Here is a 22,287-nt window from a genome sequence, read left to right as displayed (position 1 = left end):
GACTCTAGTGCTGTCCGTGCCTTCCCCATAAGCAACTCCTATTAAAAAAAAAAGACCAAGCATCCACTAGAACAAAACCAAGCAGGCCCATTTAATTAGGGCATTTGCTTGATATCCACTTCTTCATGTGAAACACACAGACACATGGGCCTAGGAGGTCTGATTAATTTTAATATGCACAGTCGTGACAAGTGCCTCAGGGGTAACTGAGTGAAAAGCACACACGCGCGCAAACACACAAAATCCTCCAGCTAGTCGAGTCTGACAAATCAGCTTCAGAAAAATGCTGTGTGTGTTCCCCAGATTAGAGTGTTAAGATTCAGCAAGGGCCTGAACCTTTAATGTGAGGGAACAGAGGCCTCAGAAACAGGTGGCTGGCTCTTCACTCTTGAATAAGTGATATCTCCAAAAGCTGTGGCACGTGAGCTGCAAGAAGGTCTGGCACCCTCCCCTAATGTCCATGTCCAGCCTGGGTCAATGGGCGTTTTTTAAGTGCTCCCTGCATTATAACTCCAAGTCTGGACCCGAGGGTTTTAGTATGGACAAGGAAAACAGGGGTACCTCATTTATCTGAAAGGTTTAGGAAATATTAGAAACATCTGGGTGAAGACAAGTTTGCAATGATTTTCACAGTCCTGTTGGTAGGTAAACTCACGTATAAGCAGGAATCAAATAGTACTCTTCTTGTGTAACAGATAGCCACCTGAAAAAAGAAGGCCGCCTTGATTGTTCACAGAAGGATGAGCATTAAGGACATAGTCTTAAATATGATTACATTTTATGAACGAAAGTACAAGTTCTAATTGAAAAGAAAAATATAAGCTTTCTTGGCCGAATGGGATTCTTGCACAGATAGCCCTGGATCTCAGCTCAGGGACCTCCTACTCTGAAGAAGATCCCCCAGAGGCAATCCCTGAGCCGTTACAATCCAAGTCAGAAGGTCTTCTGAGAAAATATACATTAATTTTCTGTAACACTCAATGAAATCAACAACATCGAGATAAACCGCTGTGACGGATACCGCTTGAAACGAAGATGAGGGTGAATACGTTTCACTCTAGTGTTGAAAGATTACAAGGCTTCAGACTCAGTGTACTCTGTGCTAAAGTTAAAACACTTATTCCTAAAGACATAGGTTCTACAGCATTTGAGGGTGTCTTCTTGTCCTGACCTTTAAAAAATAAACTCTTTTCTTTATCATCATTTTATGAGTGTTGATTTCCATACAGCGGTGCCTTGGAAAAGGGTGCCTGGAAGTTAGACTCCAGCAGGCTCAGCAAGAAGAGACATTTTCCAGTGACAGACTGCATAGACGAACCCGTAGCCACAATGCATTAGGAGTAGCCTCCAACAGCGGTGGGAGTGTGAGGAACAAAACTGAAAAGGGCTCAACTGAAAAGTACCCTTGTTTGTCCTTCAGTGCAACGGCACTTACAAAACCTCTTCAACGTGTACTTTGTCAAAAGGACAGTGAGTAACTAAACAAAAGCAACTCAAACCTCTGCCAATTAAAGTATCTTTAGGTTTTCCCCCTGATCCGTTCCAGTTTTTATTTTTCCCACCTCATCAAATGTGGCTTTAAAATAAGAGTGAATTTCAAAGTGAATTTCAATACTCTTAATTTAACGAAATGCTTTGGGATTTTGAATTTAGGAAAGCCAATCTCCATAATTTCCTTATAAAAATAATAATTAAAAAGTTGGTAAAGTTAGGGGGTAATTTTGAATTTCAATTTCAACTTATCTGTTAATGTAATATGGTTCAGTTTAAATTCTAACGGGCTGCTCAACAACAGACATTTAAAGTAAAAGAGGAGGCGTTGTGATTTCTAACGTAAACTCAAACATCAAACACTCGGTGCCTGTAGGGATGTTCACAAGGCCAAATACCATGCACCAGGGGCCCGTCTTTTCCACAGAGTAATTATATATAACGCCGTGGCACAGCACAGATGGAAATACACTGCTTATAATATCTACTTTAGGACCCCTAAAATACATCTTAAAACAAGGAGAAAAAGCTTTATGTCCATTTAGAGAATCTAATGGGTCTATATGTCAACACATTTGTAATAGAAATTAAAAGTCCATTATTAACACGTAATTATTTGGGGGGGAAAAAAACACAAAGTACCACAGAAGGTACAAGCAACTAAATTGAATAATTTTCAATAGATGTGACAGAAGCAAATATCAAAAAGATACATTACACAAGGATATTCATACATATTTTTAAGTTTTAAGACAGCATCATTCATGACCAAGAATTTACACTTTTTTGTTCCATAAACGTACAGTTATAAACTTAAAAAGTGTCCAGCCCAACCCTAGAAATGGTATACATGGAGTTAAGAGGAAGTTTTTTGGCCTTTGCCGCTGAGAATTTGTAGTATACTGACTGCATGGTGTCAGGGTGATATCCACTGAACAATATTCCCTGCTGTATCTGCTGGAGAGAAAGAAAGAGAAAGAGACAGAGAGACAGACAGTCAGGCAGAGACAGAGACGGAGACAGACAGAGCGAGGGAGAAAATTGATGACAATAAAACTCCCAATATTTTCTTCACCCAGTGATGGTCTCCGGTCTGTAGGTGACTCAGGGTGAAGTCTTGAGATCTGTCACAATATATACTTTTCCAAATTCATTCCATTATTTTATTAGTTCTTACAAAAAGAGAACTTTTTTGTGAAGTCTGTACTAAAAGCAATGAACTGTTTCATGCAAAGTAACACTGGGTGACTTTGGTAGTAATAGGTTATGCCTTTAGGGTCTTGTAATATAAAATTGTGAGCAAAGATTTTTTTGAAGAAGTTCAGGAAAAAGTCCCAATTGTGTAAATGATGACAAGGTCTAGTTCTAGTAGAAACAAAATTTCACAAATAAATGCAGTATCTCACACACAAGGGGTACAGTCATCATGGTGTAACAATTTTGGAGGTGTGGGCATCATACTCTAAGAAGGAAGAACAGTGACAGATACAGATGCTAAATAAAACCAAGCATATGTGGGCTCAGAAAGGAGGACTACACACATACCCACGTGTACACACAAAAGGGATGACAAGAAAAAAATCAGAATAGGGGAGGAAGGAAGAACAAATGAGAGAAAGCTAAAATCTTAGAAAATTATGAAACTTCTGGCCAAGGGAGCCTTCAATTATCTTTGTCTTCAGTACACATTCACATTTACTGTAGAAATAAGAATATAAGAAATCCACAAACCCAATGTTAAATTGCTTCTCCTAGTCTCATATTGGTCACATTTTGCAATGTTATCTGTATCAGTATAGAGAAATCTTCTTTCTTTTTGAAAAGTAATTCTTCAGGTACCAACTTGCCTGACCATATTTTATTTAGGGAAATTTATATAAATAAACTTCAAAACAACTAGCTATCCTAGGATTTTCATGAACGTTGGGTTTGTCGTTTTTGTTGTGGATTACATATCCTAAATTTCCAGAATTTTGCAGGTCTGAACCAGAATTTTTCAGTACATGTAAGTATCCTGGGAAAGCATCACTGGAGCCATATAATGTTTCTGGTATGCCTAAAGTAACAATGTTTCTAACCAGCCAAGATGTGGTAATGACAATAACTGGTACAATTCCAAGTTGGTTATAATTTATAAAGTACTTTCATGTGCATTACCTCATTTGTTTCCTTTAACAACCCTCTGAAGAAAGTAGGGCAGTTAGATTTGCCAACAGAGGACAGATATTTATTACATTAACGCAATTACTACAGCAATTTAAAGGCAGGTAAATATAATGTCTTTTATAATATAAATCATAAGGTAGATGCTCAGTTTAATGCAAAGAAATCCTTATTTAAATTTAAAAGCTGCATTTCCCTCAAATGTGGCAAAACAGATACAATGGCATTCCCAAATATTGCTAAATACTTGTAAGTTAATGCTTCAAAACTGATCAGAGACTAAACTATATTGATATATATCTTACACACAGTAATCAGTGACAGAACCAGGACTGCAACTCAAACCCTGACTCAGTGCAGTTACCCTTTTTCATCATGAATTGATTTGAAAGTCAGATAAGAACGACGAACTAGGTCTCAAAAAACGCACAAATATACATATTTTCCCCATTCTGCATACAATTTCTAGGATTTATAAGCCCTCTGAAGGAACTCCTGAATCCTGAGTTTGGAAACTCTCCCCTTGAGGGAACATCTTAGAGTCCCTGAAAGACTGGAGGGAACAAGGAAGGAGTTGAGTCAGTTACTTTTCTTTGACTACAGGCCTCCGGAGATGCACTGTGGGGGGGCGGGGTGGGGTGGTGGAGTGATAGATCCAACTGTAGCCTGTTAGCATCTTGAGCTCATCGTAAGAAATAATAACTCTCTCTCCCATGCCAGCTCTGTCCTAGAAAAGAGTGCTGGTCTCCATTATGATGAAACACTATTAAAGAACCATTTACAGCATCGAATTCTGGAAAATTATTCACAGATCAATTCACTTTTTACTTTGCCCATAGCAGTGGGGGGAAATTGTAATCTGTGGCCACAAATTCATAGATAATGCCAATATATTAGCAATACTACAGTTATTTCAAAGATTAGTGTGACCATAAAATATATAAAGTTTTTGTTACGTGTGTATTTTAGTTTTGTATCCTGGATCTTAATACCTAGCTTTGTGACCGGGGACAATACTTTAACCTCTAAGTCACAGGAAGAATTTAAAGTAATGATCTCAAAGATTCAATAATGACAAGAAGGATGGAGAGGCCAAGATGAATGAGATAAACAGGTAGGAAGGTTAACTGAGTAGGACATGAGAAAAGAGGGCAGTGAAAACAGAAGGCGGGGACTTCCCTGGTGGCCCAGCGGTTGGGAATCTACCTGCCAATGCAGGGGACAAGGGTTCGAGCCCTGTTCCGGGAGGATCCCACATGCCTTGGAGCAACTAAGCCCATGGGCCACAACTGCTGAGCCTGCGCTGTAGAGCCTGCGAGCCACAACTACTGAGCCCGCGTGCTGCAACTACTGAAGCCCGCGTGCCTAGAGCCCGTGCTCCACAACAAGAGAAGCCACTGCAATGAGAAGCCCTCACACCACAACAAAGAGTAGCCCCAGCTTGCCACAACTAGAGAAAGCTTGTGAGCAGTAACGAGGAGCCAATGCAACCAAAAATAAATAAATAATTTTTAAAAAAAAGAAAAGAAGGCGAGCAATGAAATCTACTCAATTTTTAGGGGAGTGTTAGCAAAGGCTAAAAATGTCAATTAGTGGGTGGACCGTCATCCACAGGTAACACAATCACCTACTATGCATCAAGTTCATTATTAGGAAGCGGAGAGACACAGATAATCAAACCAAGAACTCATTTCAACGTTCACATACTTACAGCTGTGGAAGACAGCAGGTAAATAAACAATGATGGTAATGTGGTCAGAACTAACAGGCATGAGTTATGTTAGCAGTGTAGACTAAACCAAATTCTGACAAAGGTGTTCAGAGAAGGCGTTGAGTCTTAAAGGGTGCATATAGATTCATTAGGTGGATGAGACAGGGTATGATATTTAAGGCAGAGGAAACTGCATATGAAAAGGCAGAGTAGTATTAAAAATACAGAGTGTTGAGAGAACTGCATGCAGTTTCTTTAATAAAGACAGCATGAGAACATGTACCTTAGAGAATGGTGGAAAGTAACGTTAAGGGGATTAAAGGGTCGGGTCTTGTGTTCAATGCCAAGCAGTTTTGCGGAGGAAAAGAAGTTCGTTCTAATTCTAGTTCCTCCATATGACAAGAACGTGAACAAGTTACTAAAACTTGATTTTTAATTTTTAAGATAAGTAATAATACCAGCTTCGGAGTTTCTGAGGATTAAATGAGGTAGCTCACATAACATCTGGCAGAAGGGTCGTGTATTTATTAAGGTCTTTCCTCTCCTTTTCCCAAGACAGCAGGGTAACACTGAAGCAGTATAAACGTCCTTACAACAAATATTTTAAATATTTAGTATGTGCACTATCCTCACCCTTAAGGCATTTAATACAGGGGAAGAAACCTGACAAATAAGTGGACAGTCACAGTACAGTTAAGTAACTAACAATGGAGGGAGGCAAGTAACAGTTCTTAAAAAGATGCAAAAGTTAATGCAGTGAGTGTAAATAACTCTTTCTAGCAACTTGGACTTGGAGAAATGAGGAACAGAATTACAGATAGAGGGGATGGGAATGAAGAAAAGGTGTTGTTTGTCGTGTTTCTAGGAGGAAGAGATATAAATAAGCTGAAAAGGTCATTCCAAAGTGACATAGGAGTACTGTAGACATTAATATAGAAAAGTTAAAATATGAAGCCTGTTACAATCTTGTATCTAAAAGGATTCTATTTTAAATGAGATATATAAAGTTCTCATCAAGGTAAAAATTACTTGCACCTGCACTGTTCTGAGCCTAAGGTTTGAATGAAAATCGAAGTCTGGATCTGACCCCTAAATTTAAAGGCTGATCTGTAGTTATAGACTACAGTCCCTAGCTACCTGGAACTTGAGAACACAGGACATTTGTGGATACCCATCTATCTTGGCTTTATTAGCTAAATTAAGATAGCTGGTTATCTTAGATTTGTTCAGATTTAATTTAATGATCAATGATATACTCTTTAAAACTAAGATGGGGTGATGACATTATTTCTAAGAAAATCAAGACAGAGAGAGTAAAGAATACCAGAAGGTATGACATAACTGAACTGGAGAAAAAAGGCACCTGGACCTGTAGGATGTGCACTGGATTCTCATTCTAGCTTTAACACTAACTTGCCGTGTGATCTACCTCAGTTCTCTCTGTCTCTCTCAATGAGGAGAGAGGGCTAAAATGTGTCTACATTTCATTCCAATTCCGAATTTTTATTATGCCAAACTAATTTGCTCCCAGACATTCTTCTAAAACAAGTTTTTCTTAAGATATCTTCCAAGGCATTTTTTTTTTAACACTTTAAAATCAAACAGTTTAAACTGAGCTGATTTTCAATTAAAGCTTTCTGGAAATTTGATCACCATTGAGGAATCTGAAATTTACTTTAGCAGAAAATTATGGAATACTACTTTCTTATTCAATATTTCATAGGAATTTAGGGACACATGTATTAATGTGTTAACATTAAACTATTACTGGCAAAATTCCTAATTAGAAAAAGCAGTGTAAGTAGTGGTTAAGGGCATGAATTTTAGTTTAAGGTTGACTTCAGTTTGAATGATGACCCGACAGTCACCCCGTGACATATTTAATCATCAGTTTCCTCATCTGAAAATGGAGATAATAAGAAACAGAATATTTAGTTCATGTGTCTGGCATTTCCTGAAACTGGAATAGCTATACATAATAGCCCTGGTTATGAGGTTTATGTAAAGATTAAATAAACTATTTCATATAAAGTACTTAACACTATCATTAACACATGATATGCACTTAATATATGCAAACAACCGAATACATATCATTTATTCAAGGCCTTGATATAGGAATAATGTATCACATATTATGATATTAAAGCTCGTCATTCTTAACTCCTAAGTCTAATAGTTAAAAAAAACAACTGATAGAGCATAGTTACTACCAAATATAAAAAATATCTTACATAGGTCAGACATTTCAAACTGAAAATTCACTATGAACTTTGGCAGGTTCCACATCAGTTAAAGTGTCACTGGACAAATGAGAATCTTCAGCACCAGAACTTTTAAAGTAATGACAGACAAAAATTCTGATGGAGGAAAAAGATACAAACAAAAGTATATAAATATATTTTCTATTTATAACTTTTAAAATATTTTAATTAATTGCTTGAAAAGATAAGCTAGCTCGAATAAAAGAGCCATCTTTTCTTCGGCCCATATGCAAATCTTATTTTCTTCCTAACCATTTTACCTCGGTGGCCTCCTTTTTTACGACACACCACTCTCTTCTAACTTCTGAATTTCCGCTAGTTTGCTGTTGGCAGGGATAAGGTCGGAAATAATACGGACCTTCTACTGAAATCTGCATCCCCCGCCCCGTGAGAGGAAGCAAAGGCATGCATATGGCACTCTCATAACGATTTAGCTGGGGCTTAATGAAATTTTCATCACAACCTGCTGTTCATTTTAATGGCCTTTGAAAAACAATGGAAAACATAGCTTGAGGGAAGAAAAGATTTTTCCGTAGCAGATATCTGTCAGCTTAACATTTAGTTCCATTCACTCTCTCCCTACTCTCCTCATCCCCATATTACTGCCCTCATCACAGAACTATAACACTGTTTTGTACTTTTTCATTAAATTTATTCCTAGGTATTTTACTCTTTTGATGTTATAGTACATCACAGAACTACAGATCATTTGTTTGTACTGTATGCAATGTCACTGTCCTGATGTTTGGCTAATGTCAGGTTTTGGTGTCCATTCTCATGTCTAACCATACCCTTTAATTAGTGGAGTTTTTTAATCAGTTTGAATAATGACCCCAACAGTCACCCTGTGACATATTCAACATCAGTTTCCTCATCTGAAAACAGAGATAATAAGAATCAGAATATTTAGAATGTAACTTCCCACTTGCTGTGGAGCCTTTCACATATCTTCCTAGATATATTTCTCCCTTTTTCTCTTTTTGCAGTTAAAAAAAAAATAGAAAGAAATTTCCTTTAACACTCTATTCCTTTTCTGTGATACAATTTTCTGCCGTGTTATTATTTTTTTTTTGGTGATTAAGATCATCACTTTACTCAGATACATAAATTGCTCCTTGATAATACTCCCAATAGTTGCAGTTACTAAATATTCTTACAAGAGCAAATTTCTTCATCAATAAAAGTGAGTCTAATTTCTCCAAAGAAGACATACAGATGGCCAATAGGCACATGAAAAGATGCTCAACATCACTAATATTAGAGAAATGCAAATCAAAACTACCATGAAGTACCACCTCACACCAATCAGAATGGCCATAATTAGAAAGTCTACAAACAATAAATGCTATAGAGGGTGTGGAGAAAAGGGAACCCTCCATTGGTGGGAATGTGAGTTGGTGCAGCCACTATGGAAAACAGTATGGAGGTTCCTCAGAAAAGTAAAAATTGAGTTGCCGTATGGTCCAGCAATCCCACTCCTGTGCATATATCCGGAGAAAATTCTAATTTGAAAAGATATATGCACCTCAATGTTCATAGCAGTGCTATTTAAAATAGCCAAAACATGGAAGCAACCTAAACGTCCACTGACAGACGAATGGATAAAGAAGATGGGGTATATACATATATACAATGGAATACTACTCAGCTATAAACAAGAATGAAATAATGCCATTTGCAGCAACATGTATGGATCTAGAGATTTTCACACTTAGTGAAGTCAGTCAGAAAGAGAAAGACAAATACCATAGGACATCACTTACATGTGGAATCTATAAAATGACACAAATGAACTTATTTGCAAAAGAGAAACAGACTCATAGATACAGAAAACAAACTTACCAAAGGGGAAAGGGGGTGGGAGAGGGGTAATTAGGAGTTTGGGATTATCAGATACAAACTAGTGTACATAAAATAGATAAACAGCAAGGTCCTACTGGATAGCACAGGGAGCTGTATCCAATATCCTGTGATAAACCATAATGGAAAAGAATATTATAAATAAGCGTAACTGAATCCCTTTGCTGTACACCAGAAACTAACACATTGTAAATCACCTATGCTTCAATTGTAAGTAAGTAAATAAATAAGTAACTATGAGTCTACTTACATTTCTGTGTACTCAAAGCATGTCTAGGAATCTTGTGTACATAAACATAACACCATCTTAGTCGTTTTGTATTCATACAAAAACTATCTTTCTGGGACTCGGGCTTCTAGATGCTTGGCATGGTCAACCTATATGCCAGTCTTCCATAAACTCTATCTTTGTATTTTCTCAATATCTTTGTATTATTCAATAACAAGTCACTCTTGAGCTGAGCTTTTGATATATTTGTAGGAATTAAAGTACAAAAAAAGAGCTGTGGGAAATACAATAACGAAAACAGTCTAATGTCCACATACATAACGATATTTCTTTGTGTCAACTCTTTCTGCCATGGATGCTCTATCTCTGTTTTTTTGCCTGTGTAGCTAATTTTCTCCTAATTCCCAGTACCTCTGAATGTTTCCTGCTAAGCAAATTGGCAAGCACTGTCTCCTGCCCTTTTTCCTGTTAGGAATTATTCGTTTGGCTTCAGCCTGTCATATACTTCCAAATTAAGAGTCTGTGCACCCACCTGGAAGGAAGCTCACATGAAACACTGAGGGAATACCAAGGCCCTAAAAGAAATGACACCTCAGTAGCAAAGAGCACACTTCATATCCAGATCTTGCTTTCTAACACCATTCTCCAATAAAAGGAACCAGGGCTTCTTAGAGAAATGGCTTATTCTAGGACTGGGAGAAGGAAAGATACAAGATGAATCTGCAGTATCTTATAGTACCAGAAAGTAAACAAGTGTTCAAAAAAAAGAAAAAACCCACCATCACAGTGGTACGTCAAAGTGACAACAGAAGAAGCCTCCAATGAACAAAGCTGGAACAATGTGACTAACAAAATAAAAAACTGTATTATAACTCAAAGTATAAAATAAACATCCGTGAGTTCATACTGATATAAATAAGTGATTGAATAAGCAAATGACAGAGAGAGATAAATCTCCAATAAAGAATAAATACAAATAAATTTCTCGATGATTCACTGTGAAGGATGGGGATCAAGGTCCCCTACTCCTTAAATGTGGGTTGTACACAGCACCTTCCTTCCACAGAGTAAGGTACAGAAAGGGGGCAGGGAGGCTTTACAGTGGAGAAACCCGACAAACACTGTTATCAGCCAGGTGATCAAGGTCAACACCAACATTCGTAAATCACATCGTAAGTATGTACTTTTGATGTGATGTGACAAGAATGGTACTTGGTTTCTGTGGTCTTTCTACCCAAACCCACAGTCCCAGTTTAATTATGAGAAAACCACCAGACAAATTCTAATAGAGTGGCGTTCTACAATATATCTGAACAGTATTCCTCAAAATTTTCAAGGTTATCAAAAACAAGAACAGCCTGAGAAACTGTTGAAGCCAAAAGGAGCCCAAGGAGGCATGAGAACTAAATAGCTAAATGTAATCTGTTATGTGATGGCATCCTAGAAGAGAAAAAGCACATGGTGAAAACTAAAGAAATCTGAATAAACTATGGACTTTAGTTAATAATGCTGTATCACAACATAAAAGATGCAAAATAATTTTAAATGTAGAAAGTTAATCATGCAAAATGAATAGCATATACAAAAATAAAGAAAAAGACAACTATCATAAAGATGTTATACCAGAAAGCTATGATTCTGGGTGATTTTTATCATCTTCCTTTTAATTTTTCTGTTTTTTTAAACAACTCTTATAGTAAGAAAATACTATTTTTACTCTCAGAAAAAAATGCAGCACATTAAAAGAAAAAGGTTGTGTGGGTCCTCCTCAAAACTCCATTTTTATCTCCATGAAGATTAGAGCCAAAAAGTCTTTGGCTGACTAGATTATTTCCAAAATTCCTTCCAACTGTAAGATCATGTGAATTACATAAATTTTAACTAAAATCCATGTCCCAGCTATGCATCTGGTAGAGACCCAGAAATATTTAATTACCACATGACTCCAAATACTGGTTAACATACATTTTGCGCCAGATATAATTTACCAGTGTCCTAACAACAGTTAAAAATAGTGTTAAATAGTATAAATGCAGTATATTTTTGGTGTAAAGCATGTCTTTTTATGTCACTGTTTTATGTTTGTTTGTTTCACTTTTCCATCTGACTCTGAAATAAATAGGAGGCATGTTCTTGTGTGCAACGTGGCATCCGTGTTTAGGATGGACATAGGTTTTAAACAGGAGTTAGTAAACATCTGTAACGTAAAGGATGACTATCATTTATTCATAAATTATACAGTTTGCATCAATCGTTTTACTAGTTCGTTTGCTTTCATTTTAAGATGAGTCCATGAGCATTATCACCTGTAGGAGACTATCTGTAACTATTAAAGAGATTTAGAAAATGAAATCTTAAAAGAAAGGCATCCTGGAAGTTGAAAAACTGGGAACCTCAGCTAAGCTAACAGTAAGAGAATCACTACTTTTCAAATACACAATAGTTCTAACCATACTAATTTTAGACTATACAAAAAATAGACCGAATTGTCTAGGCAGTCTAAGATGCATTAATGTATAAAGGTTATAAAATGCAACAAAGTTGTAAAATGGCCCTGGTGGGGAAGCACAAACTAGACTGCACATATCTGGCAGGTAGGCGGTGACTGTCCTGGGCTCTTCTGCCACTTTGTATTCTTGAACCTTAAGTTTTACTCAACCACAACTTACTCGTGTGAAAATAAGGAAGACATCATAACAAAAATTAATGATTTATAAAATTGGGGTTAGACGTATAAATATGTTTCTAAAAAAAAAATACTATGCATCTTCATTGCATTCGGTTTCTTCCAATTTAACCTTGAGAGTGCGTCAGAAAAGGGAGCTAGAAGTTAAAATCAAACCATTAAAATCAGGTTTGTTTTCTTTTCCATCCTTTACCTTCTGGCTCATTTTTGATGAGCTCTTCCATCTTCCTCTGCTTCAAGGTGTCAACAACATCAGCTAAGCTGCCTTTGCGCCGCTCAGGAGTCCCCAGGGCTGTACTAGACAAGGACTCGCCACTCTGTCGCCCACCTTCTTCTGCCTTCTGAGGTGAGGTAGATGAGTTGTGTGGGGCAAATGAAGACATAACTTTATTGCCATCAACTTCCTGAAAGAGAAATCAAAAGAAAAGATATATATATATTTGTTTAAAATTCAGTAAGCTTTTTAATTTTAATTGATTACATGGCTTATTCAGTTGCAACGGTGAAAAACGTCACTCTGCAGGAGCAAAAGGAATAAAGAAATTTCAAAAAAGAATACATTAACTTTACAGGTTGACACTAGAGTGAGACAAAGATCAATTCATAGGAGAAGTAAAAATAAGAAGATTCTCTCCCTTAGACTGAGTTCAAACGGCAACGCAGCCTTTCTACAAAGCCTATATTGATTAGTTTTGTCTATTTTTGGCTTTTCTTTGAAAGTCTTAGATTTTCCTATGAACATTAAATGTAGTGGTCATCTGTAATAAACCTTCTCATGATATTATAATGTTTAAACAAATAACATTCCAAATATTTAATTTTCTTTTTAATTTTAAGCAGCTGCCTGTTCTTTATGGTACTCCTAATTAAAGGAGGGTCCTCTTTCAGTTCTCCACCTTCCTCTCATGCTTTTTAGAAGACATCAGCCACCCAAGTTATTCTGACATCAGAGAAGTATACTGTAAATTCATTTCTGCTTATGCAGAAGATATTTCCAATTCCATTTGTTATCTGAAGCACTGTTTCTGATGATACTCTTTGCTGTTTCGCACTTTAAGCCTCATTTGCCCTGAAAAATGAAGTTTCTTGCAGACTTTGCCTCTTCATAATTGTGTACATGTATGAAAAGAACTTATTCTATAATTCTAAAAGGTAAACATACTTCTGGTGTTCCTTTTGGCATTATTCTTCCCATAATTTCTAGTAGAACTTCGGCAATTTGTGTAATATCAGGGGTATATTTTGTATAAGCAGCACTAAATTGTTTTATCAGAACTTTTCCAAAGAAATGATATTGAAATGACAAAGAAAAATTTATTTTCTTAAAGGTTTTCCTTGTATAATCTCTTACCTCCATAATCCTTTGACTTGCCACAAAGCAGAGCTTTTCTTAAAAATAAATCTGTATCCTAACATCTTTGAGGAAGTTAGTCTCCCCCAGGTTTATTTCTTAATTCTACAGCATTAAAAGTTTCCAATAAAATATATATGAGCGTGTGCATATTTAACGTTCAGTATAATAGCTTATGCCCGTGCTTACACATTTGTCCTCTATTTAAGACATGTTAATGAGGATCTGCTGACCCCAGAAAAATGACAAATCACACTGATTTGATATTTAATCTTTAAAAAATAATGCTAATATTTTTGACTAGATTAAAATTACTTGATAAAACTGTCATTCTGATTGTTTAAAATATATGAAAAATAGAGATGTCAACACAAATATAATCGTAACTTGTTCATATGATTTTTGTCAATGGATATCAGTGAATACAGGGACATTAGCTATGGTATAAACATCAGTTTGTTGGGTGGGATCGAGTCAATGTGGGAAAAGCAAAAGTAAAAAATGTGTGCGAAAAGAATTTTCAGAATAATTCTAAACCCCAAATGGTTTCCACTTCCTAAAAACAGAATATGCCTCTTACAATCACTGTTTCTTCATAGAATGCTCTATAGACAATACTTTCATAGATGATTCTTAGCTTATAAGGTACTTGAATTTAGAAATCAATATGCATAATGTAATAATTATAAGCCCCTGCAGGCTAAATGAAAGTACACTTTTGTAATTATTTATTTAAAACCGACACATAAATACAAGCAAACACTTAAACACAGATACATACACACACAGACACCTCTGAAAGGGGCAATCACAAATTCATTCAGTAAACTAAGGAATGTTTTTATGAATGACCCATAATAAACATTAGCTCAGCTTAATGTGCAAACCAGAATACAGCAAAACTGCTGTATTTATTTTCCACAGATCTTTCTTCTCCTTTATTTCCAAGGTCAAAAGCAGAAACATCCCAATTTTAGCTTCACTTTAAACATTTATATTTTATACTCTGTTTTTACATTATATGATGATATACTTTACAAATAAGAATTTGGCAACTGAGCTTCGCTTGCCATAAGTGCAAATTACACACATTTTTCTGTAGCATCATCTGTACAGAGAATGACACCCAAATTATATGCAATGAAGTCTATTAAAATATCAGAAAAAATTTCAAATTAAAGTAAAATAAAATAATATCCCATTTTGCATCTCTCTAATTTTCTACACCTTGCAAAGAGAAAGGATATATTGTGAAGAGTTTAACGTATTTCACAAGAATTCTAAACTCAGTTACCACAGCAATATAAAAATAAATTAATGAGCATTACTTTTATTTCAAGCAGGAATATTTATCTTATCGCTGTTTCACCTGTCTGATTACATTTCAGCCTCTGGCAGTGTTAATCCCTTTAACAGTTTTATGTAGTTAACAGATGTTTCAGTGTGGGGCTCCACTGTCCATCTGCATGGCCAATGGCCTGTTATGTAGTGCTGGCACAGTCTTCGGTCAACGAAGTCCTATGGTTTTCAGTTTCTTCCCTGGGACTGCATTTACCATCCCTGAAATAATGACTGCACATTTCCGTTCATTTTCCTGGGAGCTGAACGTTCAAAGAGTCCGCTAACAAATGCAGCAGTGGTCCAGGCCAGCAATATATATTTAATTAAGTTTTGTGAACTCTAAGAACAAGTTTCAGTATTTTGCAGAAGAGCTCTTGGAACTGTGATGTGTAACTTTTAAAGTCTAATGATAAAAGTGTGTTCCAAACTTTTAGAATGAGGTTAATAATCTCCGGTGTACTTTTTTTTTTTTTTTTGGCCACGCCACACAGCATGTGGGATCTTAGTTCCCCAACCAGGGGTCGAACCCAATGCCCCCTGCAGTGGAAGTGCAGAGTCTTAACCACTGGACCGCCAGGGAAGTCCGTGTTTCTTGAACAAGCTTTACCTCACCTTGCTCTCTTTGTCACCTTTGCAACCATGAGATAAAGGAAGGGGTCTGCCTAATGTATCCATGTATCTACCCTCATCAAAATATCTTTTTAAAAATGCATTCTTACTAATTCTATAGATAGTATTTTTCTATGAACACCTTAATATTCAAATTTTAGATAATTTGGTGACTAAGAAGAATTAATTCATTTGAATAAAAGAGATAATATGCGACTCAATCAAATATGTATCTTCCTTTTATTGCCCAAATGACATTTCATTCTTGACTTCTAGACTCAAGAAATACATCATCATGTGTATTTTTCGGTCCTATAAACTGAAATTAAATCCACACAGGGTAGTAAAAACACTACATTTAATAGTCAGTCTATCAGACTATAATCACTAAGAATGACAGACAATATTTACTGAATATTTACTTTGTGTCAGGCGTTGTTTAAACTGCCATATATGCATTAATTCAGTTAATTCTCATGGCAAGCCTAATTATGATTTGCACTTCAGAGATGGAGAAACTGAGGCACACAGACTGAAGTAAATGCCTGAGATCATGTGACTAATAAAACATAAAGTAGATAATCAACTCCATTCTCTTGGCTTCCAGAGCCCTGGTTCTCAACCACAGTGCTAATACTACCCTACTCTTAAAAGACAAAAAACAAACAAACCCCCAAGAAACCTTTAACTATGTCTATATCTATCAATGATATGGGTGAACAAGATCTGCTTCTTCTTAATAATTAAGTATGAAAAAGAGAGGCTTTCACCCCAATATGTTCAACTCCTAAAGAAGTGATGTAAATGTCCTGAAATTAATTAACCCAGCAGTATTGTAGGCTTATAAAGCTCTCTCCATCCAAATACACATTGGTTTATACTATATTCCACAAAAATGAACCTTACGATTTAAATAGTTATATAAACCAAACATATACATTTGAGGTCTAAGTGGCTAATCAAAATAATGGTGCTCAGTAGCTTATGATTTTTAATCTATCTTTATAGAATGTGTGGCCACCTCTAGCATTCTTTCTAGTTCAATAAAGTTTTGAGCTTAGAAGAAACAGTACAGAAGATCTGGACTATCTTTAACTAAATTCTCATTAATGCAAGTTCATTAATTTTGGTATTGCATAGACGCAGCACAAAATGAACTACAGATCCACAGAGAAAGTGTTTTGGTGCCAAACAAGTTTTGACATGGTCATGTTCTTCCAGCAACAGGCATGGGATGTAATGTCCAGCATGGTAACCATAGTTAATAATTTTATAGTCTCTATCTGAAAGTTGCTAAGAGAGTAAATCTTAAAAGTTCTCATCACAACAGAAAAAAAATTTGTAACTTAGGCGATGGGTGTTAATTAGGCTTACTGTGGTGATCATTTTGCAATATATACCAATAGCAAGTCACTATGTTGTACACCTGAAACTAATATAATGCTATATGTCAATTATATCTGAATTTTTAAAAGCTATATTATGCAGTTATTCCTTAAATTCTTTAAAAATTGGATAAAAATATGTTATCACAGATATCCATTTTGAAACTAAATTGCACTACCTGTAACCTATTCTGTCAAACTAGGAGATGCCAAATTTCATTTAGTAATAAAAAAAAATACATAATGATTGTATAAAAACTATTTTTAATGTTTTTTTGGTTAAAATAATTTTTCATTATACTTCTGCATGAAACCTCAAACCACTAACGCTTACTCCTTTTGGATTATAGATCTCTTGATGTAGCTAGAGATGCCCTCCAAAACTCAAATGCACATGCATACAGGCAAACACTCATGCAATTGCACACATAATTTTACATATAATTTTAGAGAGTTCATTTTCTACTCTCATAGTTCCAACTATGAACTTCCTCAATGAAATCCCCTAGTAACTCCTATAAACCCTGGGTTCCAGGTTAAGAAGCTCTGACCGAAATGTGAAAAGGATTATAAACTCATTAATATATACAATTAGATGATTTCAAAATGATCAGTTATTATCTGTAAAAAGAGCCTCAAACTATAGATTTTATTGATGTTTTATGCAGATAAACATAGAAGCATGTATGTCAATAACTTGAAATTTTACTGTTCCTAAGATAAACATTTAGACAGAGATCAATATTTTAATTATAAAGAATAATAAACACATTGAAGAAAACAGTACATTACTAAGGGCAATCATTGCCTTCTTACTCAGAAATTACTTTGTGATAATGCACATATAAATCTGAAATGGAAGGCAGAACAAATTGTTACTTTTATAAATGAATGTTACCGTTTTGAGAAGTCATATCTATTAAATTTCAAATAGGAATTTTCCTGAAAGCAGGATGTAAACATACGAGGAAGGATACATGAGGCAAAACCCAACACCTCAAAAAGCTCACTGGGGAACACTAAGAGTCTTTCTTTGATTAACATGATCAAATTCAATATTCTGGGAACAGGATATGGTCAGTTCCCAAGATTTATACAACAAAAGTCAACACTTATAGGCAGATCTCTGAAGGGTGTCTATTATGGTTGTGATTACTGTTGGTGTTAATGTTGTCGGATTTAAAATCTTTTCTAAACTTTTCCTAAAAAAGAGCTGTCTAACGCATACTTAGATTCACTGATTTAAATAAATGAAAAATTGACAGAGACAGTTTTGCTTGAGTTACTGTCAGTCATCTATAGACAGAGCTCATCACAACTGTTCACCTTTCTATATTGGAAAAAGCCACCAATAACACATTTGTAAAACTTACTGAGTTTTATAAGATCAATAATTCTTAGTGCTTAAATGACTACAAGGTAAACTGATTGAAATTCCAGATATTAGATGAGTGGTTCATAAATCTGTCTAGGGATGAGACCAGCAAGTTACGTATATGCGTTTTTTTTAAAGCTCCCTGCGGGGGGTGTGTTAGACTTGGCTGTACCGGCCTACTCTAGATCACTTGCAACGTAGTCATAGGAATCCAAAGTCAGCTTTTAAGGAAAGATTATATTTTATATATTTCAACATTTTATGAGATTATAGAAATTCCCTGAAAATTAGTGCTCTAAATCCTTACAATCATTTAATCATCACAAAAAAATGGGTAGAAATCCCATAATACTCAAATATGTACTGTACATTTTTTGCTCTATGATCTATGGAAAGTTCCATATTCCATACCCTGCTCAGTTGTAATTTTTTTTTTTTTTTGTGGTACGCGGGCCTCTCACTGTTGTGGCCTCTCCCGTTGCGGAGCACAGGCTCCAGACGTGCAGGCTCAGCGGCCATGGCTCACGGGCCCAGCCGCTCTGCGGCATGTGGGATCCTCCCGGACCGGGGCACGAACCCGCGTCCCCTGCAGTGGCAGGCGGATTCCCAACCACTGTGCCACCAGGGAAGCCCTGACAACTTTTTTTAATAGCCATTTTGGCACATACTGAAACAGGCGTAGGTTTGCTGGTTTCATACTAACTGTATAGATTAAAGAATCTGAGATTCATGTCAACGTAGCATTGTGGAAATAGATTATTTTCAGAAATGTACTAAAATTTGGTTTGAACTTATTAATAGTTTAATCTCATTTATAATATGAAATAAAACAATGATAGTATGTTTCCTTTGTGTTTTTAAACCAATGTCATATTTGCCATCTAATTTAATTCCAGTGAGTGAAACAGAAATTTAAAGGCAAATTTTCTGATTTAATAAGAGATTGTACAAACAGGAAAAACAGTTTTGGAAAATATCTTCATTTGCATGTGGGTGCTACACGGGCAGAAGTGTCTAATGGTTGTTTTTCCAGAACCACATTTACTAAGAATCTCAGAAATGCTGCATTCAAGAATAAAACGTATGTTTTCATGTGCTCTCAAAACCACTTAATAAGCAAAAGTGGCATTTAGAGAATTCTAATACATTAACTAATAGAACCTGTAAAACAAAGAAAATTTTGTGCTGTGACAGCCTCATCTTCCTGCTGATTTGTGTGCTGTACTTACTTCTGTTTAAACATCTAGCAAAAACACTTTAAGACATTTGATGATCGCTTCCCTGCGGGCCCAAAGGTCAACAATAAGATGTTTCTAAACAAAAATTAGACTACACATCAAAACACTCCCATTTAACACTAGCATTGTGGATTATGTAATAATATTTTAAGAAGTAAAGAAAAACTAGCCACTAATTATATATAATAATTCACCTGTCATTTTCCTAAGAAGCCTTCAGAACATTTCTACTGTAGTTGTTAATAAACTTAACTAAATACCTATTCACTCTGAGTCTGAAGAAAGAAATGATACTTGAGGAATTCCTCAAATTGTGATCTGTTTGGGAACTGAATTCTTTTTACCCCACAGAGCAATGAGTACAGTTTCTCATACAGAACAGATCTTGGTAAAGTTAGTAAGCTAAGTGTTTGCTAGCATCATTTATAACTGGAAACTGACTACATGTTCTGTCATAAGTGAAATAAACTGTGACACCCCCCACCCCACCCCATGCAGTAAAATATGATGTCAGCAAAGCAGCAATGGTGAAGCAAACTGGAGTCAGAAGTCAGAATGTTGGGCTCACATCCAGGGTCTGTCATTTATTCATCTGGGACAAGCTATCTCAACATATCAAAACTCAGTTTCTTCATCTAAAAATGGGATAATAAATGATAAGTAATTCATATGTGCTATGATATAGTACCAGATCTCCAGAATTTAGTAGTAATACTTTTTGAAGGATAAGAAGTACTTCATTCACTCAATTTTCTCTTTCATTCGTGTAATAAAAATATTTTGAGTGCTAACTTGTGAGACAGCATAATGATGTTCACAGTTAAGGGCAGAGAATCTGAAGCCAAACAGATGTGGTTTAAATCCTGGTTCCACATTCACTAGCTGTGTGACCCTAAGTTATTTAATCTTCCTATGCCTAGGTTTCTTCAACTGTAAAATGGGGATAATACTATCATCTACCTCATTGGGTTGTTAGTGTATTATAAATTACAAAATAATGAGTTGTATTAGTTAAGGGATTATATGAGTTAATATATGCGTTACAAATTACAAAACTCATAAAATGGTAACTGAGAAGTGGCAAGAACTATGTATTTGTTAAAATGAGAATGCTTCAGCCCATAATATTAGGAGATAACAATGAACAAAACACAGAATATATAAAAACAAATAAAGAAAAAGCCAGGCTCTTTAACAGGAAAGTGAAGAAGAGGAGACAAATCCCTTCCCCTACCCACTCCATCAAAAAATGAAAATGCATATACAAGTAGTTTCATAGCTCTTTCTGCTGAAACCAAACTGCACCCATGGAATCATTTTTTTAAAGAATAATTAAAATTTTTTTTCAGGTGGCCCATTTTTAAGGATAACCTAATACAAACTTTTTTTAAGGAAAAAAAATAGTTCACAAAATGTCATGTGACATGAGTGTGCTTATATCTCTGTTGCATACACAATTTTCAAATTTCACAGTTTCATGGTTCTTTACAAAGTGATAACTCTGGAAAATGATCAAAGAAAGAATGTTCAATTACTCCTCATTACGAAATAAAACTTTTTAAAGTCAAAGTCTGAAAAAAAATTAGAGTAATGAATTATTTTTCATAAATACATGACACCAATTACTTATTATACCATATTTCTACTTCTCTTTTATATTTCTCTTTCTTCTTGTGAGATAGACATATCAAAATTTTTCTTCAGGAGAACATTAGCACCACTAGATTCTCTTGCAAGCAAATTTTTAGGTTTCTTTACACTATAAATACAGAACAACAGCAGTAATATGAGGGAAGAGAGATCAAGTACTGACTCTCTTTCGGCCAGCTTCCCTCCTCTGTGCTCCATTCACGTCTGAATACAGCCCCTCACCAGCAGTGTCTCCTCACAGGATCAGGCTGATTTCATAGCGCAATGTCACTCAAATGTGATGTCATTACACTAATCCCATCTTCCTATTTTTTAAAAAAGTTACAGAGCTGTTTCTCTATATTAATTATGACTTTCAATAGAGCACTCTGTATATAGCAAAAGCAGGACTTTTTCTTTGAAAGGGACCTTCAGTATGAATTGACATTAAGCAGTGATTTGAGATACAAGAAGCACAAGCTTCAGTTCTCATGATTTTTTTTTTTGCAGTTAATATGAGTAATGCTATATAAAATATTGTTATTTTAGTCTTATAGTTTTGAAGACTTTTAATAATATTTCTAAACTATTAGGCATTTTTCTGACCACATATACAAAATTTGTTTAAAGTCACAAATGTTTCAGTAAAAATATACCTACCACTCTTGGAGTTCTTAAAAGGCCCTGTTCTAAAAGTTTTTGGATATTACATTTAATAATTCTCAGAGAAACTGCATAAAGACTGTTATATTCCTATTTAACAGATGGGGAAATTAAGCTCCTAAGAGTAATTTACCCAAGGTAAGAGTAAGAAATGGTAAATTGGGGCATTAAACTCAAGATCATCTAACTTTAAAATCCATGCTGGTCATCATTAAGTTATACGGCCTTCCTCAACTGATTCAGGTTCTGTAAGAGATGCTAAAGGTATAAAAAAATCAAGCTGGTTCGCTCT

The 22,287-nt window shown here is 35.5% G+C and overlaps 1 protein-coding gene across 14 annotated transcripts in view; it reads right to left on the bottom strand.

Moving 5' to 3' along the window:
• SOX5 (SRY-box transcription factor 5) overlaps positions 1-22,287 on the bottom strand; it is a 993,819-nt gene that overhangs the window by 287,366 nt on the left and 684,166 nt on the right. For all 14 annotated transcript variants that reach the window (XM_079938029.1, XM_079938030.1, XM_079938035.1 and 11 more), the window contains one exon: positions 12,598-12,808. In XM_079938029.1, coding sequence (XP_079794155.1) covers positions 12,598-12,808 — 211 coding nt within the window. The remainder of the gene's footprint in view (positions 1-12,597; positions 12,809-22,287) is intronic.

Source organism: Stenella coeruleoalba (assembly GCF_951394435.1).
Source record: "Stenella coeruleoalba genome assembly, chromosome: 11".
Lineage (NCBI taxonomy): Eukaryota > Metazoa > Chordata > Mammalia > Artiodactyla > Delphinidae > Stenella > Stenella coeruleoalba.
The sequence above is the reverse complement of the archived record's forward strand: the minus strand, read 5'-3'. Positions and strand labels throughout refer to the sequence as shown.